The sequence below is a fragment of the Salmo salar genome, chromosome 01 (genome assembly GCF_965601325.2).
Source record: "Salmo salar chromosome 01, fSalSal1, whole genome shotgun sequence".
Lineage (NCBI taxonomy): Eukaryota > Metazoa > Chordata > Actinopteri > Salmoniformes > Salmonidae > Salmo > Salmo salar.
The window spans coordinates 46,420,899-46,438,767 of record NC_138291.1 but is presented as its reverse complement, the minus strand read 5'-3'; the positions used below and the strand labels follow the sequence as shown (position 1 = coordinate 46,438,767).

The 17,869-nt window shown below is 45.4% G+C and overlaps 1 protein-coding gene across 4 annotated transcripts in view; it reads right to left on the bottom strand.

Moving 5' to 3' along the window:
• Nucleotides 1-3,094: 3,094 nt before the first annotated feature.
• The window catches only part of ston2 (stonin 2), a 53,181-nt gene continuing 38,406 nt past the window's right edge, over nucleotides 3,095-17,869 (bottom strand). For all 4 annotated transcript variants that reach the window (XM_014196283.3, XM_014196292.3, XM_045718446.2 and 1 more), the window contains 5 exons: nucleotides 12,489-13,936; nucleotides 10,115-10,447; nucleotides 9,792-10,014; nucleotides 7,716-7,918; nucleotides 3,095-6,537 (listed from right to left, as the gene is read on the bottom strand). In XM_014196283.3, the coding sequence (XP_014051758.1) occupies nucleotides 6,448-6,537; nucleotides 7,716-7,918; nucleotides 9,792-10,014; nucleotides 10,115-10,447; nucleotides 12,489-13,936 (2,297 nt within the window). In that variant the 3' untranslated portion in view covers nucleotides 3,095-6,447. The remainder of the gene's footprint in view (nucleotides 6,538-7,715; nucleotides 7,919-9,791; nucleotides 10,015-10,114; nucleotides 10,448-12,488; nucleotides 13,937-17,869) is intronic.

Sequence of the window (17,869 nt, the reverse complement as noted above, 5' to 3'; positions counted from 1 at the left end):
AGCAAAAACGGCTCAGCCGCGAAGTGGTAGGCCACACAATCTCACAGAACGGATCGCTGAGTGCTAAAGCGCCAGTCCTCGGTTCCAACACTCACTACCGTGTTCCAAACTGACTCTGGAAGCAACGTCAGTACAAGAACTGTTCATTGGGACCTTTATGAAATGGGTTTCCATGGCCGAGCAGCCGCACACAAGCCTAAAATCACCACTGCGCAATGCCAAGCGTCGGCTGGAGTGGTGTAAAGCTCGGTCGCCATTGGACTCTAGAGCAGTGGAGACAGGTTCTCTGAAGTCATGAATCACACCATCTGGCAATCCAATGGACAAATCTGGGTGTGGCGGATGCCTGGAGAACGCTACCCTCCCCAATGCATAGTGCCAACTGTAAAGTTTGATGGAGGAGGAATAATGGTCTGGGGCTGTTTTTCATGATTCAGGCTAGGCCCCTTAGTTCCAGTGAAGGGACATTTTAACGCTACAACATACAATGACATTCTAGATTATTCTGTGCTTCCAACTTTGTGGCAACCTTTGGGATGAATTGGAACGCCGAATGCGAGCCAGGCCTAATTGCCCAACCTAACTAATGCTCATGGCTAAATGGAAGCAAGTTCCTGCAGCAATGTTCCAACATCTAGTGGAAAGCCTTCCCAGAAAAGTGGAGTCTGTAATAGCAGCAAAGGGGGGACCAACTCCATATTAATGGCCATGATTTTGGAATGAGATGTTCGACAAGCAGGTGTCCACATACTTTTTGTCATGTAGTGTATTTCCAGAGCTTTCCTATATCTCCTAGATATAAGACAGACACTTCATATGATACATTTTTTGCCATTTATGAATGTGTTATTCAATGCGTTTCTCTGGGCTATCGTAGTAAAGGCCCAATTCAATATTCCCTCCCCCAACCTCCTAGACTTACAGGGGTTAAGAGTTGTGCAAGATTGGTAGAAAAAATATTCACAGCTGTAATGGTCGCCAAAGGTGTTCCACCAAATATTAACTCTGGGTGTGAAGACATACGCAATCAATAAGTATTCATGTTTTATTTTATATTAATTAGGACATTTTTCTATAGATCAGTAGGAAAAATGTAATCCTTTTTAGATACAATTTTAAGGCTGCAAAACGTGGAGATTGTGCAAGGGGTGTGTAGACTTTCACTAGCGACTGTATTTAACATATTAGTGTATTTGTATGGGACAATGCTCATGTGGGTCTTAAATCTTCTAGACACGTGGAGTCTATAATTTGCAACCTGACCAGCTCTGCCAAAAGTCAGCGATCCAAGGAGGTCCTTTGGGACACCTTCAACCCCTGTGAGGTCGTGATGAGCCTAGGGTTCATGCAGGTGTCGTGTGGCTGGTCAGCCTGCTAGCTGTCCTTGCTAACCTCCTGGTCCTGTTCATCCTGCTGACCAGCCACAACAAACTGACAGTCATCCGCTTCCTCCTATGCAACCTTGCCTAGGCAGACCTCTACATGGGCATGTACCTCCTGCTCACCACATCTGTGGACCTCTACATGCGCTCCCAGTCCCACCACTACGCCATCGACTGGCAGACTGGCGCCAGCTGCCAATTGGCCGGGGTTCTCACAGTGTTCACCAGCGAGCTGTCAGTCTACACGCTGGCTGCCATGTAGCGGTGCTAATGCTAGCGGGCTGGCTGCTGTGCCTGGTGTTAGCTACAAGAGAGTTATCTGTCTGCTCATGGACACAGACTCGACCGCCCGCCATGGTCTACGTGGTAGCCCTGCTTGCGCAGAATGTGTTGGCGTTTGTGGTGTGCACTACGTGCACATCTACTGTATGGTGCACAACCAGCAGCATCTGTCGAGCCGAGGGGATGCCAGCATGGCCAAACGAATGGCCATGGACATCTTCAACTTCTTGTGTCTGTTAGTTCTCCACAATAGTTCTCCACATCACTCCTTTATTCATTCTTATCCAATTTCATCTAATTGGTTGATCGAATGGAATGACTTTAATTCAAATCCTTCATCCTCCTATGTTTTACCTTCATTCATCGTCTCATCTTAAAAAATCTTTCTTCATCTGCTCATCCTCATCTTGACACCTGCTTATCTTTTCTTCCGTCTATCCTTTCTAGGTGCTGCTGCTGCTGTTCTACCCATGGAACTCGTGTGCCAACCCATTCCTGTATGGTATCCTGACGCGGGCCTTCCACGGGGATGTCCTGATGCTGCTGAGCCGTGTGGGTCTGTGTTAACACCAGGCCCAGCTCTAACGAGGAGTACAGAGCGTCATGGGCAGCTCCGCTGGGGGCAAGAGGAGCAAAGGCGTCCTCCGTCCTGCAACCCAAATGCTGGCGCTCCTCAGAAGCAGAGAACGTAGACACACAAAGGAGCAGGTCATCAAACTGGAGGAATCCAAGGTGTTGCCACATACCAGGGAGAATGAGAACCACAGCCGAGAGAGGCTGGATTCTATTGGTTCTCCAGTTGATTGGGGCAGTGGTTCCCGAACCTCGTACTATGGATGACCCTGTAAAACAACATATTTCACTGCATCTAGCCGGTGTGAGAATACTTTTTTTTTTTTTTTATGATGACCAACCAGTTTGTAAATGTTGAATTGAGGAATCAGATTGGACAATGGAAATGGCTCTTTAATTTATATCTTGTGTAATTTGTTTTATTCATGTTGCATATAGAATTTCTGAGTTGACTGGAACTGGACTAGAATGGAACTGAAGCAGGTAGCCTAGTGGAGCGGCAGGTAGCCTAGTGGTTAGAGCATTGGGCCAGTAACCGAAATGCTGCTTGATCGAATCCCCCCCCCCCCCCCCCCCCCCCCGAGCTGACAAGGTAAAAATCTGTCTCTGAACAAGGCAGTTAACCCACTGTTCCCCGGTAGGCCGTCATTGTAAATAATAAGAAGAAGAGGTGCTACTCACAGCTTGGTTGAGGAACAATGCAACAGAGAACAAAGCAGCAGAAAAAGGAATTCGCAAGAACAGCTCGTATGTAGCAGTGTGTATTCTAGGATTGTCTAACTCTCTTGTGTGTTAGTGATATATTGTTTTGCAGGGCCTCCTGGATGTAGTTAAAAAAAGCTGAAAAAAAGCAATACTCAAGAGAAAAATATATTTAATTCCTTTTTCCAGTTTAAAAAGTATCATTTTCAGCAAATATACCTCTAGCATTCTTGAGTACTCCAATTGGATCTGTCAAAGGAACCGATCTTATCCGTCTAGTGTTGCAGAATGGATTATTTACAGGTTGCAGTTAACGATAAACCGTCGCCATGTACGGAACACAAAACCATGTTACCAAAACAGACTAATCCCATGACCCACAATGCATCTTTTTAGGTACACAGAAGCAGAGCACAGTCATATTATGTTTTTTCATAAAGAATAAAAATGACAATGTTGTCAGACTGCATCAGTTATTTTTTTTCCTAACGAGTTCAATTTTTCTTGGAAAACCATTGAAATGTACTGGGCTTATACAACAGACTTTTCTTCGAAAATCAACTGATGTCTCAAAAGAGGTCTAGATATCTTGAGCTTGAAAATCTTTTAAAATGATTCAAATGTTCTATTGTATTTGATTTTCTGGACTAGTTTCCCATTCAGATCTGGATTTACCCATTTCCATGTTTTTTTTTTTCTTCATTTTTTCTCAGAGATGGTAAACTAGGTAACCCAGATCCCGTTAAGACCTATTTTCTAACATTCCACTCACTTGACAAAATTTCACGTGAAATACCTGTTAATCATCTAGAAAAAAAAGATAAACTATTCACTCTCTATATAAATACAATTCATTATTTTATGTTCCCTCGCGACAAGAACACATTGTGCATTGTCCTAAACAACAAGCCCCCTTATCAGTACATTTGTTGAGATGATTTATTGCGCTGTTGAGAACAAAATTCCCTCTGCTAAGAAGATGTTTTGAGAAGCTTCCAGTAGGGCAATTTTCATAAAGAAGCATTTTTTTGCACAAAATGTACCAACTGAACAACAACAGTAACCTACAATTGTGACCAACTACACAATGGAGCAGCTAGAAAAAGTGTACATCAGTGTTTAGACCTGCAGATGATGTCCATTGCAGAATATATTTATATTTTGTACATACAGTATCTTGTTCACATTGAGTCAATGTTAGTAGTACGGATGCACATTGTACATGTAAAGCACATTTATAAAAACCAAAACATTTATTTAAAAAATGCTGCAATTTTCATTATATTACCAAGTACAGCCAAAATAGCCAAACTACAGTATGTTGTCATTAGCGTATTAGAACTCTGCATCATCATCATCACCAATAGCAGTATTGACTGTTGTTAACTCACGTATAGACTGGTTAAGACTACTATGTGAAATGACAGGACCGAAGTACCTATAAGACCTTTTGGAAGAACATTCAACTTTGCGAGAGAGAAAAACAGAAAGCTTTTATGCTTACCTAACACCTGACTGAACACAAGAGCATTCCGTCGAATACTGAATAGTGAACCAACACTGACACTGGGGGGGAAAAAAAGAACTGTTGAAAATACATAGAACTAGTAAGTTTCAAGGTCTACACTGCATGAAAGGATATTTTTTTATCTAGGTGGCATACTGAAGAGCCATTTTGTCTCTACTATGTAAACTAATGTAAGCCTCTTAAATCTATTGATTGAGAATTGTGTGGAAGGTCAATGAACACTGAAGCAAACACGTACTGTAGAAGCACATTAGTTGGTGCTTCGATTAGTCTCAGAGTGCATGAAATCCACTAAGACTGTAATGACTGTACTGAAATAAGGGCACTTATTTCACTTATCTCAAAGTCCTGGTTTACTGAAATGCCAGGATTTACAATGTCAAACTAATCCCCATCATACCACGATATTTGACTCTCACAGACAATCATCTGTTCTACACAATACATTTCTATCTGAACGATCTGTAATGTTGCCCTTGCTGTACGCTGTATCCCAATGGGGTAAGGCCACAAGGCCAAGCCGATCCACTCACAATAAACGAATCATCATATAAAACTAATAGCTCTCTCTCAGTAAGACTAGTCTGGCCAAATCAGCATTTTTAAGAAAACAAACAAATTAATAAAGCAAGATCATTAACTAGCCTCCAGTCTGCTGAGTTTCCCTAGTCTACAACTAGTCTATATCCAGTTTACATCTAGTCATATCCATTCTACAACAAGTTTAGTCCAGTTTATATCTAGTCTACAAAAAAGTCCAGTCTACACTCACCGACCAGTTTATTAGGTACACCCATCTAGTATCGGTGTCGGACCCCCCTTTGCCTCCAGAACAGCCTGGATTATTTGGGGCATTCTACAAGGTGTCGGAAACATTCCACAGGGATGCTGGTCCATGTGGACGCGATGGCATCACGCAGTTGCTGCAGATTGGATGGCGGTATATTCATGCTGTGAACAGCCCATTCCATCTCATCACAAAGATGTTATATTGGGTTGAGGTCTGGGGACTGTCCAGGTCCAGGGACTGACCAGGCCACTCAAGTAAACTGAACTCACTGTCATATTCCAGGTAATGTTTTTCCACTCCTCAATTGTCCAGTGTTGGTGATCGTGTGCCCACTGGAGCCACTTCTTCTTGTTTTTAGCTGATAGGAGTGGAACCCGGTGTGGTCGTCTGCTGCAATAGAACCATCCATGACAAGGACCGACGTGTTGTGCCTTCCGAGATGCCGTTCTGCAAACCACTGTAGTACTGAGCCGTTATTTGCCTGATTGTGGCCCGCATGATAGCTTGCACGACTCTTGCTGATTCCTTCAAACTCTCTGATCAACAAGCTGTTTTTGCCCACAGGACTGCTGCTGACTGGATGTTTTTTGTTTGTTGCACCATAATCTGTAAACCCTAGATACTGTTATGCGTGAAAAGCCCAGTAGGCCGGCTGTTTCTGAGATACTGGAACTGGCGCTCCTGACACAGTCGATCATAACACAATCAAAGTTGCTTAGGTCACTTGTTTTGCCCATTCTAACATTCAACTGAACAGTAACTGAATGCCTCGATGCCTGCCTGCCTGCTTTATATAGCAAGCCACGGCCATGTGACTCACTGTCTGTAGGAGCGATCCATTTTCGTGAACGGGGTGGTGTACCTAATAAACTGTCCGGTGGTAGTACATCTAGTCATACCAGTCTACGACCCTTCTATAACCAGTTGGTCTAGTGTAGATCTAGTCTATGTCCAGTCTACGACCACTGTACTTCCAGTCTAGACCCATTCTATGTCAAGTTGATGTCCTATCGAGAATCAGTTATGTCCAGTGTACATTCAGTCTACATCCAATCTATGCACAAACATCGGCCAACTAGTCCTCCGGTACAGTTCTTCAAAGTGCAAAAAGTGACTTTTCTCCCTTCTCCTGTTAAAAAAGCAGTCATCAAATCCTCCCTCCCAACATCCGTCTGTCTGTGTGTGTGTGTTCACTGCTGAGCACATTCTCCAGGCTGGTCCTGGTCCAGTGCAGGGCTGCTGCTCTCTGAGAGGCTGCCTGTCTTCTGTTCTATAGGCACCTGGGGGAACAGGAGGGACAACGGTCAGAAAGGCAAACACAAGGACACCTATGGAGGCCTACTGCTTATAAGCACTAAAAAATCTCTATAGATCTGTTGTGGATGTGTGCTGTTGTTTGCTGTAACTAAATGGACATAAAGTTGTATTGTATAAGAACGTCAGTGAGAGACACGGCCTACTTAAATGAAGGTGTGATTGTCTTTGGCCACAAGATGGTGATCATAGCCCATACAGTGAGATCAGTCATGAGATAGATAAATAATATGCTACATCCCACACACAATCGAGGCAGTCTCCGTTTAGAGAAGAGAGAAGTCGGAGGTTGCGGAAGGTCTGAGCAGAGGTTGGTGTCGTAGCGCTGCCTACCACGTAAACCAGGTTGTTCTGGTGAGGTGTCTACCCTGGCTGATGCCTTGGATATAGATATAGACCCCTGGGTTGGACTCGGCTCTGGCTAGCCACGCCAGTTATAGGACCACTAGTAGCTGATCCTTGCCAGCTGTCATCTGTCTAACGCTCACTGTGCTCCTGAAGCATTCTACTAATTGTACACGTGGGAATTAACCTGTACACACAGTCTTTACAATATACCTTATATTAACCAATGTGAAGGACATTGACCTTGTTTAAAAATCGTTCATTTGAATGGTCCTTGTGACTCACCTAAAGTACTTCTAGGAGAACCGAACCACTGCTATAATTACTACTATAGTGTTAGCTCACTGTATAATAACAGGGCTATCCTACTGTTGTACTGTATGATAACAGGGCTTTCTTACTGTACTATACGTGTGGCCTGGGACCGTATCCATAAAGCGTCTCAGAGTACGAGCGCTAACCTACAATCAGTTTAGCATTTTAGATCATTATGAATAAGACTATAAGGACAGATCCTAGATCAGCACTCCAACTCTTGAGATGCTTTGTGGATACAGGCCCTGCGTTAAATTGTTGTTTGTGTTGATCTGCAGCAACTGTGTGGACTACTGTGTTAGCTACTGTTAGTGGGAGCCAGAGGGGGTTGCTCATTGTGCCTAATTACATGTTTGGACGGGCAAACACACACAGAAAACAGCTCAGGTTATGGAGGACAACCAACGTGTGTGTATGTAATTTTACCATGTCAGCCCATTCACAAAAGGCTACAACTCCACGCACAAACACCCTGGTCTATTACCTGGTAGGAGTAGTGTGATTTGTAGTTGATCCACTTCTTGGCGTCTGCCCTGTCCTCTACAGAGAGGGAGCGGACGGTGGCTTTGGAGGCAGAGGCGGCAGGCATGTCAAACTCTACCTCTAGGTGGCTCTGCAGCGAGGCTGGCACTTCCCGGTCCGAACCAAGCTCCAGACGACAGAAGAAGGTGTGGGGGTGACCCAACGCTGCCAGGGGGAGACACAAACGTACATTTAAACACACATGCAGACGAACACAACACACACCACGCACGCAAACATACATGTTCATCATCAGCGATCACTCTGGGTCGAGTAGGATTGTCCTCCCGGTGGGTCCGCACACGCAGACACGCACACACACACAGAGCACAGAAAGGGAGAGCAAATCCTTTCCCTTAAACACGTGTAGATTGGATAGTTGTAAGCAATATTGAAATCTACATCAAACTTATCAGGTGACAACACAACTATTGCTATGCCTATCCAATTTGTTCAGGTCTTCATGAAGTGCTTAGGGGAAGGGGCTAGCAGTTGTCTCTGGACAGGGCCACAGAGAGGGTGAGAGTTGTGCCAAGAACATCACAACACTGAGCACGGACGGGACGGGCCACCAAGAGGGGTCAAAACAGGAAGTGCCGTGAGGTCAGAGAGAATATCCTCTGTTGTACACACTGTTTTTGGAGAAGAGGACTGTAGCAGTGAAATGTTAACCAGCATACCACCATGTTTCTCTCATTTCTGGTGCAGGGAATTACAGCCCCAGAGTTGGCATCACTGTGTGGACTGTAGCACACATAGAACGATGGGACGAATGAGCATGAAGAAAGAAGAAGGAACACAAAGAAGGAGAGAGAAAGAAAAAGCAAGGCAGACAGAATGACAAAAGACGGTGCAAACAAAAGAAAGAGAGACAGAAAATGCAGGGCAGGCTTGGCCCAGTTAAGTAGAGAGGGGGAGATGAGGAGGAGGGAGAGGAGCTGAAGCAAGGGCTAAAGAGAGGGGAAAGGGGAAGAAAAGTGAGAGAGGGACGAAAAGTGAGAGAGGGGGACGAGAGGCAGAGGGTAAAGAGAGAAAGAAGAAAGGGGGAGAGAATGAGGGGAGAGAAAAAAAGAGGGGCCCACAATAGAAGGGGGGTGGGGGGGAGGGGGCAGCCCGTGGCAGAGCATGTATTTACAATAGAAGCCTGTGGCCTGTGGGTTTGTGAGGTAATGCATGGTGACAGCCAGGGCTTTGACTGGCCAATCAGTACTCAGGACAGGCAGCCATGCTGACAGCCTATTGAAAGGCCTGAAGGGGGCCGCATTCTGACAGAGACATACCAACACTGGACTGGGGCCAGGGAGAACACACACAAGGGCGAACTCATGCACACGCACAGACACGTGCATGGGTGCACACACACACGGGCGCATACACACACGCAGAGGCGCAGATGCACGCAATCATTCACGGATACATGCCTGCATGTACACACACAAACAACTCTACAACACATACGCACACTAGGATATTGACAGTGCCTGGAGTAAGGACTATTGACAGTCTGCACAGTGTAATGACAGCAGAAACAGATCAATGTTCATAATCTCTCAATGCCGGGTGAAATAGAGACATCCCCCATGTCCTGTCCCTCTGAGCTGGGTGAAATATAAACCAGCTCCACTAATACTGACTGGCACTGTGATGAAACCTCAAATGGATCGTCAGAAGAATGAGAATACAAGGGAATGGCCCTGATCCTCCACACATGTAGACACAGATTACGCCTAGTGAAATAGCTAAAGAGCTATTTCAATAGAGATTCTCCATTGAACATTCGTTTTTAGACCAGGCTTTATCTGTGTCCGTGAAACCTACCCATAGTGTCTGAAATGAGCCATCCGCTGTCAGGTATGACTGGTAAAACAACTATAGACCTAGCCCTTTTCACAGTGACAATAGCAGGGTATCACCTCAAACTCCTTCCCTCCTTAACAAAGGCTTGTGCACCGCTAGTGAAATAGCAGTGTATTTTTGCATTTATACAGTGAGAATAGAAATAGTTCTCTTACTGAATATGACTCCAACAACTTCTTACCAGAGTTTTTGTCAGGCAGGCGGCTGAGCCTCCACACCACAGCTTTAAAAGCCTGTTCATACTTGGCCGTGCCAAGGGTCACCCTCATCACTGGCTCTGACCCGGAAGTACTCGCCGTGCCGAAGCTGGCACCCTTGTTGAACCTCGCCTTCAGTGACCTCTCCCCCATCACCCCGTCCCGACGGAAGTTCTTGGCCCAAATCTCAGGAATGGGGTAGCGGATCTAGGGGTAGGCATGATAATCAATGTTAGCAAATGACTGAGGGAAGTGAAGTTCAATAATAAAAAACTGCAAGAGACACAATATTCTATTATTATTTTACCGCCACATTCTCGCAGGGGATGAGGTTCAACGTGTCCCGATTGGACGAGAACCCCTGTGACATCAGCAGCCAGGACTGCAGGGTGACCTCGGCACCGCGGACGGAGGCAACAGTGCGCAGCGTGAAGGGGAGGGTCTTCTCAGCGAAGGCCGTGCGGAAGGCCAGCAGCTGGAAGCGGCGGCAGGGCGGCGGTGTGAAGACAACTTGGCGTGACGACAGGAACTCTAGTTCATCTGCGTGTTCGTCATGAAGCTCGCAGTCACGCAAGCGGATCCAGCGTGTGGTGGTGTTGGGGATGATGTCATGTCTGGAGACCACCTCCTTACCTTTGACCTAGAGGAACAACATCGGGAAGGGGGTTTAATACTTTCATGTATACAGTTGAAGTCAGAAGTTTACATACACTTAGGTTGGAGTCATTAAAACTCGTTTTTCAACCACTCCACAAATTTCTTATTTACAAACTATAGTTTTGGCAAGTCGGTTAGGACATCTACTTGTGCATGACAAAAGTAATTTTTGCAACAATTGTTTACAGACAGATTATTTCACTGTATCACAATTCCAGTGGATCAGAAGTTTACATACACTAAATAGACTGTGCCTTTAAACAGCTTGGAAAATTCCAGAAAATAATGTCATGGCTTTGGAAGCTTCTGATTGGCTAATTGACATCATTTGAGTCAATTGGAGGAGTACTTGTGGATGTATTTCAAGGCCTACCTTCAAACTCAGTGCCTCTTTGCTTGACACCATGGGAAAATCAAAAGAAATCGGCCAAGACCTCAGAAATTGTAGACCTCCACATGACTGGTTCAAAATGGGGGGGAATTTCAAAACGCCTGAAAGTACCACATTCATTTGTACAAACAATACAATAGTACGCAAGTATAAACACCATGGGACCACGCAGCTGTCATACCGCTCAGGAAGGTTCTGTCTCCTAGAGATGAACGTACTTTGGTGCAAAAACTGCAAATCAATCCCAGAACAACAGCAAAGGACCTTCTGAAGATGCTGGAGAAAACAGGTACAAAAGTATCTATATCCACAGTAAAAATGAGTCCTATATCGACATAACCTGAAAGGCCGCTCAGCAAGGAAGAAGCCACTGCTCCAAAACCGCCATAAAAAAAGCCAGACTACGGTTTGCCACTGCACATGGGGACAAAGATGCTACTTTTTGGAGAAATGTCCTCTGGTCTGATGAAACAAAAATAGAACTGTTTGGCCATAATGACCATGGTTATGTTTGGAGGAAAAAGGGGGAGGCTTGCAAGCCGAAGAACACCATCCCAACCGTGAAGCACGGGGGTGGCAGCATCATGTTGTCGGGGTGCTTTGCTGCAGGAGGGACTGGTGCACTTCACAGAATAGATGGCATCATGAGAAAGGAACATTTATGTGGATATATTGAAGCAACATCTCAAGACATCAGTCAGGAAGTTAAAGCTTGGTCGCAAATGGGTCTTCCAAATGGACAATGACCCCAAGCATACTTCCAAAGTTGTGGAAAATGGCTTAAGGACAACAAAGTCAAGGTATTGGAGTGGCCATCACAAAGCCCTGAGGGCAGAACTGAAAAGGCGTGTGCGAGCAAGGAGGCCTACAAACCTGACTCAGTTACGCCAGCTCTGTCAGGAGGAATGGGACATAATTCACCCAACTTATTGTGGGAAGCTTGTTGAAGACTACCCGAAACGTTTGACCAAAGTTCAACAATTTAAAGGCAATGCTACCAAATACTTACTGAGTGTATGTAAACTTCTGACCTACTGGGAATGTGATAAAAGAAATGAAAGCTAAAATAAATAATTCTCTCTACTATTATTCTGACATTTCACATTCTTAAAATAAAGTGGTGATCCTAACTGACCTAAGACAGGGAATTTTTACTAGGATGAAATGTCAGGAATTGTGAAAAACTGAGTTTAAATTTATTTGGCTAAGTTGAATGTAAACTTCCGACTTCAACTGTACATGCATTTCAATGTTTGTACCATTGTCTGAATAAGTGTCTGCAGAACTCCAGGGCCAATATTCTGATGTGTACACATCTCACCATCCAAATCCTCCTCTCATACCAATGATTCAGTGGAAGCTGCTGAGGGGAGGACGGCTCATAATAATGGCTGGAATGGAGTCAACGGAATGGCATCAAACGCATGGAAACCACGTGTTTGATGCGTGTAATAACATTCCATTGACTCCATTCCAGCCAATATTATGAGCTGTCTCCCACTCAGCAATGGATCCCAATTTGATCCCTACAAAAATCCATCTTTCACACACCTATAAGCTACCCAACATGAACCACCCTCCCCTTTCACTCGTAACTGGACGTCTATTTTAACACGCTCTCCTTCTCTTTTACCTGCACATCATTGAGTCCGAGGCGGCAGCCTGCCGACCCAGAGAGGAAGGCCAGCACGTGCACACGAGTCATCACAAGCTGCTTCAGAATCCTCCCATCTCCCGCAGCGACCGTCCCGTAGAACTCGTCCCTCACCTCCACCTGAACCTCCTCCTCTGTCAGCCCCGCCCCTATGGGCGACCCCGTCAACGCCCCACCCGTCACTGCCGGCAACCGCCTCAGCACCTCCACCAGCGCATGACGAAAACTCAGGAAGTCGTGGTAACAGGTGGTGCCCAGCTTCACCAGCTGCTCACGGATTGGCTGGTGGGTGACGGGTGACTTCGGCTGGATTCGCCTCCTCTCGCGGTATTGGACGAGGTCCACACTGAGCGTGTGGACGCGGCCGGCTTCTTCGTAGTTCTGCAGGCGGTGTTCAGCTGCCTCGTAGCGAGGGTCCAGTTTCAGGGTCCTGAAGGGTTTTTCCAGACCTTTCTCGTAGAACATCTGGAGCACGCCGTCGTCAGACAGACGGACATAGATAGGCCCCCAGTGGCGTGACGACATGATGTTCTTCTTCTCTGGTATACGGAGCAGCATGGCCCAGCCATCTTGGGGGGTCATATGATCTGGGAGGTAGGGGGCGCTCTCATCCTCTCCCTCCAACCCATCTTCCTTCGCCTCCTCCGTATCCTCCACTAAGTCATCAGGCAGAGTTGGGCTGCCTGGATCGTCTGGGTCTGTGATCTGGAGGTTTCTCAGCTGATCCAGGTCTAGTCTGTCTAAGGGAGGAGTGACATGGCTGACTGTCTCTTCCCCTCCTCCTCCGGTGGGCTCAAACTCGGAGGAGAAGACTAGAATGGACTCTCGTTTGGCCTCTTGGCTGTGAGAGCTGAAAGACTGGAAGAAAGGAGAGCTAAAGGAGAAGGCACAGGGAGAGCTCTCCAGGTGGTTGGCGGAGCCATTACTCTGGATCGTCTGTGATGCCACTTCCTGTTTACAGTCAAAGTAGGAACTAAAGGGGTTGATGGGAGAGGGCTGGATGTCATTGAACTCTTCACACAGGAAAGGGTTCTTCTTGGTGTAAGGTTTAGTCCTACCGGGGAGCAGGGGAGCGGTTCTAGGTTGAGTCAGAAGGGTTCTAGGAGGGTTTCCATCCGGCGTCAGGTCCAGGAGGTGGCGGTTCTGGTTCTGCTGGTTCCCGTTCTGCTTCCAAATGTTGGGAGGAGAACCAATCAGGTTACTGTTGGCATCCTGGAAGTGGCTGAGATCATCAAATCGTATGTGGGATGGCTGCTCCCGGTGGTGGAGGTGGGGCTTGTCCTCCTCGTCATCGTCGAAGGTCACCCAGGATGAGAAGCGTCCAGAGGAAATGGGGGTCTCTGATTGGGTGCCGGGGAGTTTAGTGTTGGAAGTCCAGCTGACTGAATCCATCTCTATACCTTCATCCTCTTGGAACACTGACGAATCTACACAAAAACAAACAGATATTTAAAATATATAAATTCATATTACATTATAAAACCATATCATATGCATAATATACAGTCATGGCCAAAAGTTTTGAGAATGACACACTGCTGCCTCAGTTTGTATGATGGCAATTTGCATATACTCCAGAATGTTATGAAGAGTGATCAGATGAATTGCAATTAATTGCAAAGTCCCTCTTTGCCATGCAAATGAACTGAATCCCCAAAAAACATTTCCACTGCATTTCAGCCCTGCCACAAAAGGACCAGCTGACATCATGTCAGTGATTCTCTCGTTAACACAGGTGTGAGTATTGACGAGGACAAGGCTGGAGATCACTCTGTCATGCTGATTGAGTTTGAATAACAGACTGGAAGCTTCAAAAGGAGGGTGGTGCTTGGAATCATTGTTCTTACTCTGTCAATCATGGTTATCTGCAAGGAAACACGTGCCATCATCATTGCTTTGCACAAAAAAGGCTTCACAGGCAAGGATATTGTTGCCAGTAAGATTGCACCTAAATCAACCATTTATCGGATCATCAAGAACTTCAAGGAGAGCGGTTCAATTGTTGTGAAGAAGGCTTCAGAGCCCCCAAGAATGTCCAGCAAGCGCCAGTACCATCTCCTAAAGTTGATTCAGCTGCGGGATCGGGGCACCACCAGTACAGAGCTTGCTCAGGAATGGCAGCAGGCAGGTGTGAGTGCATCTGCACGCACAGTGAGGCGAAGACTTTTGGAGGAAAAACATCAGGGACAGACTGATATTCTGCAAAAGGTACAGGGATTGGACTGCTGAGGACTGGGGTAAAGTAATTTTCTCTGATGAATCCCCTTTCCAATTGTTTGGGGCATCCGGAAAAAGCTTGTCTGGAGAAGACAAGGTGAGCGCTACCATCAGTCCTGTGTCATGCCAACAGTAAAGCATTCTGAAACCATTCATGTGTGGGGTTGCTTCTCAGCCAAGGGACTGGGCCCACTCACAATGTTGCCTAAGAACACAGCCATGAATAAAGAATGGTACCAACACATCCTCCGAGAGCAACTTCTCCCAACCATCCAGGAACAGTTTGGTGACGAATAATGCCTTTTCCAGCATGATGGAGCACCTTGCCATAAGGCAAAAGTGATAACTAAGTGGCTCGGGGAACAAAACATCAATATTTTGGGTCCATGGCCAGGAAACTCCCCAGACCTTTATCCCATTGAGAACTTGTGGTCAATCCTCAAGAGGCGGGTAGACAAACAAAAACCTACAAATTCTGACAAACTCCAAGCATTGATTATGCAAGAATGAGCTGCAATCAGTCAGGATGTGGCCCAGAAGTTAATTGACAGCATGCGAGGGCGGATTGCAGAGGTCTTGAAAAAGAAGGGTCAACACTGTAAATATTGACTCTTGCATCAATTTCATGTAATTGTCAATAAAAGCCTTCGACACTTATGAAATGCTTATAATTATACTTCAGTATTACATAGTAACATCTGACAAAAATATCTAAAGACACTGAAGCAGCAAACTTTGTGAAAATTAATATTTGTGTCATTCTCAAAACTTTTGGCCACGACTGTACATAGTATGAAACCATTTCTTGAAACTGAGTGACTAATGCGGCTCATTATCTCGTGCATCCCATCATGACGTATCTAGTAGTCTGTCCATGAGAGATTAGTAAAAGAATGATTAGGTGAGTGAGACCTCTTTATTTAAACCGAACAATCCAAAAATAAGTGGGCAACTTTATTTATACCACATGACCTCGTATTGTATGAGTCAGCTCATGTGATGAAGGCAACAGATACGATGAAGGCTAACTGCTGCTGCACGGTCACCCTTATACCCTGGTATTTAAAGTATGACACACACAAACATACAAAAACACACTTCCCAATCCAAGAGAATACAACCACAATCAATCAATCGTCCCAGACTTCCCCCTCTCAGCCTCCGGTATCTATGCTGCAATAGTCACATGTGCCGGGGGGATAGGTTTAGGCTGTTATAGCTGGTGTAATTCTCCCATCTTATCTGGTGTCCTGTGTGAATTAAAGTATGCTTCCTCTAATTCTCCCTCTCTCCCGCCCCTCGCGGAGAACCTGAGCCCCGGGACCATGCCTCAGGACTACCTGGCCTGATGACTCCTGGCTGTCCCCAGTCCACCTTGTCGTACTGCTGACCCAGCCTGCGGCTATGAAACCCTGACCTGTTCACCGGACATGCTACCTTTTCCCGGACCAGCTGTTTTCGACTTACTCTCTCTCTCTCTCTCTACCGCACCTGCTGTCTCGACCTCTGACTGCTTGGCTATGAAAAGCCAACTAACATTTACTCCTGAGGTACTGACCTGTTGCACCCTCTACAACCACTGTGATTATTATTTGACCCAGCTGGACACCTATGAAAATCTTGAATAACAATCTGGCTTTAATGGTCATGTACTTACACTTAGAATCTCCACCTGGCACAGCCAGAAGAGGACTAACCACCCCTCAGAGCCTGGTTCCTCTCTAGGTTTCTTCCTAGGTTCCTTCCTTTCTAGGGAGTTTTTCCTAGCCACCGTGCTTCTGCATTGCTTGCTGTTTGGGGTTTTAGGCTGGGTTTCTGTGTAGCACTTTCTGACATCTGCTAATGTAAAAATGGCTTTAGAAATTAATTTGATTGATTGAAAACAACTACTAGGAGGATTCAAAGGAATACTGGCAGATTCCAATACACAAAGTTGTGCCCAAAGCTACATATTGTGCCTTTAAATGGACAGAGAGGCCTGGATTGTGTGTTCAAATCCAATAAAACGTTTATTGGTCGTATACACATATTTGAAGATGTTATCGCCGGTGCACCAAAATGCTTGTGTTTCTACTTCCAACAGTGCAGAAATACCTAGCAATACAAAACAATACGCACACATCCAAAAAATAAAGAACTAGCAAAACGAGCAATGTCAGAGAGAGAGCGAGAGAGAGAGAGAGAGAGCGAGAGAGAGAGAGAGAGAGAGAGAGAGAGAGAGAGAGAGAGAGAGAGAGAGACACACACACAATACCTGACCACTGTGACTGACCCAAACTTAAGGAAAGCTTTGACTAATGTACAGACTCAGTGAGCATAGCCTTGCTATTGAGAAAGGCCGCCGTAGGCAGACCTGGCTCTCAAGAGAAGACAGGCTATGTGCACACTGCCCACAAAATGAGGTGGAAACTGGGCTGCACTTCCCAACCTCCTGCCAAATGTATGACCATATTAGAGACAAATATTTCCCTCAGATTACACCGATCCAAAACGAATTCGAAAACAAACCCAATTTTGATAAACTCCCATATCTATTGGGTGAAATACCAGTGTGCCATCACAGCAGCAAGATTTCTGACCTGTTGCCACAAGAAAAGGGCAACCAGTGAAGAACAAACACCACTGTAAATACCACCATTATTTATGTTTATTTCCCTTTTGTACTTTAACTATTTGCACATAATATGACATTTGAAATGTCTTTATAGTTTTGGAACTTTTGTGAGTGTAATGTTTGCTGTTATTTTTTTATTCATTGTTTATTTCAAATTTGTTTATTATCTATTTCACTTGCTTTGGCAATGTAAAGATATGTTTCCCATGCCAATAAAGCCCTTCAATTGTAATTGAATTGAGAGAGAGAGAGACATACATACAGTGCATTCGTAAAATATTCAGACCCCTTGACTTTTTCAACATTTTGTCACATTACAAACTGAGCAATCGGGGGAGAAGGGCCTTGGTCAGTGAGGTGACCAAGAACCCGATGATCACCCTGACAGAGCTTTAAAGTTCCTCTGTGGAGATGGGAGAATCTTCCAGAAGGACAACCATCTCTGCAGTACTCCACCAATCAGGCCTTTTTGGTAGAGTAGCCAGACGGAAGACACTCCTCAGTAAAAGGCACATGATAGCGCACTTAG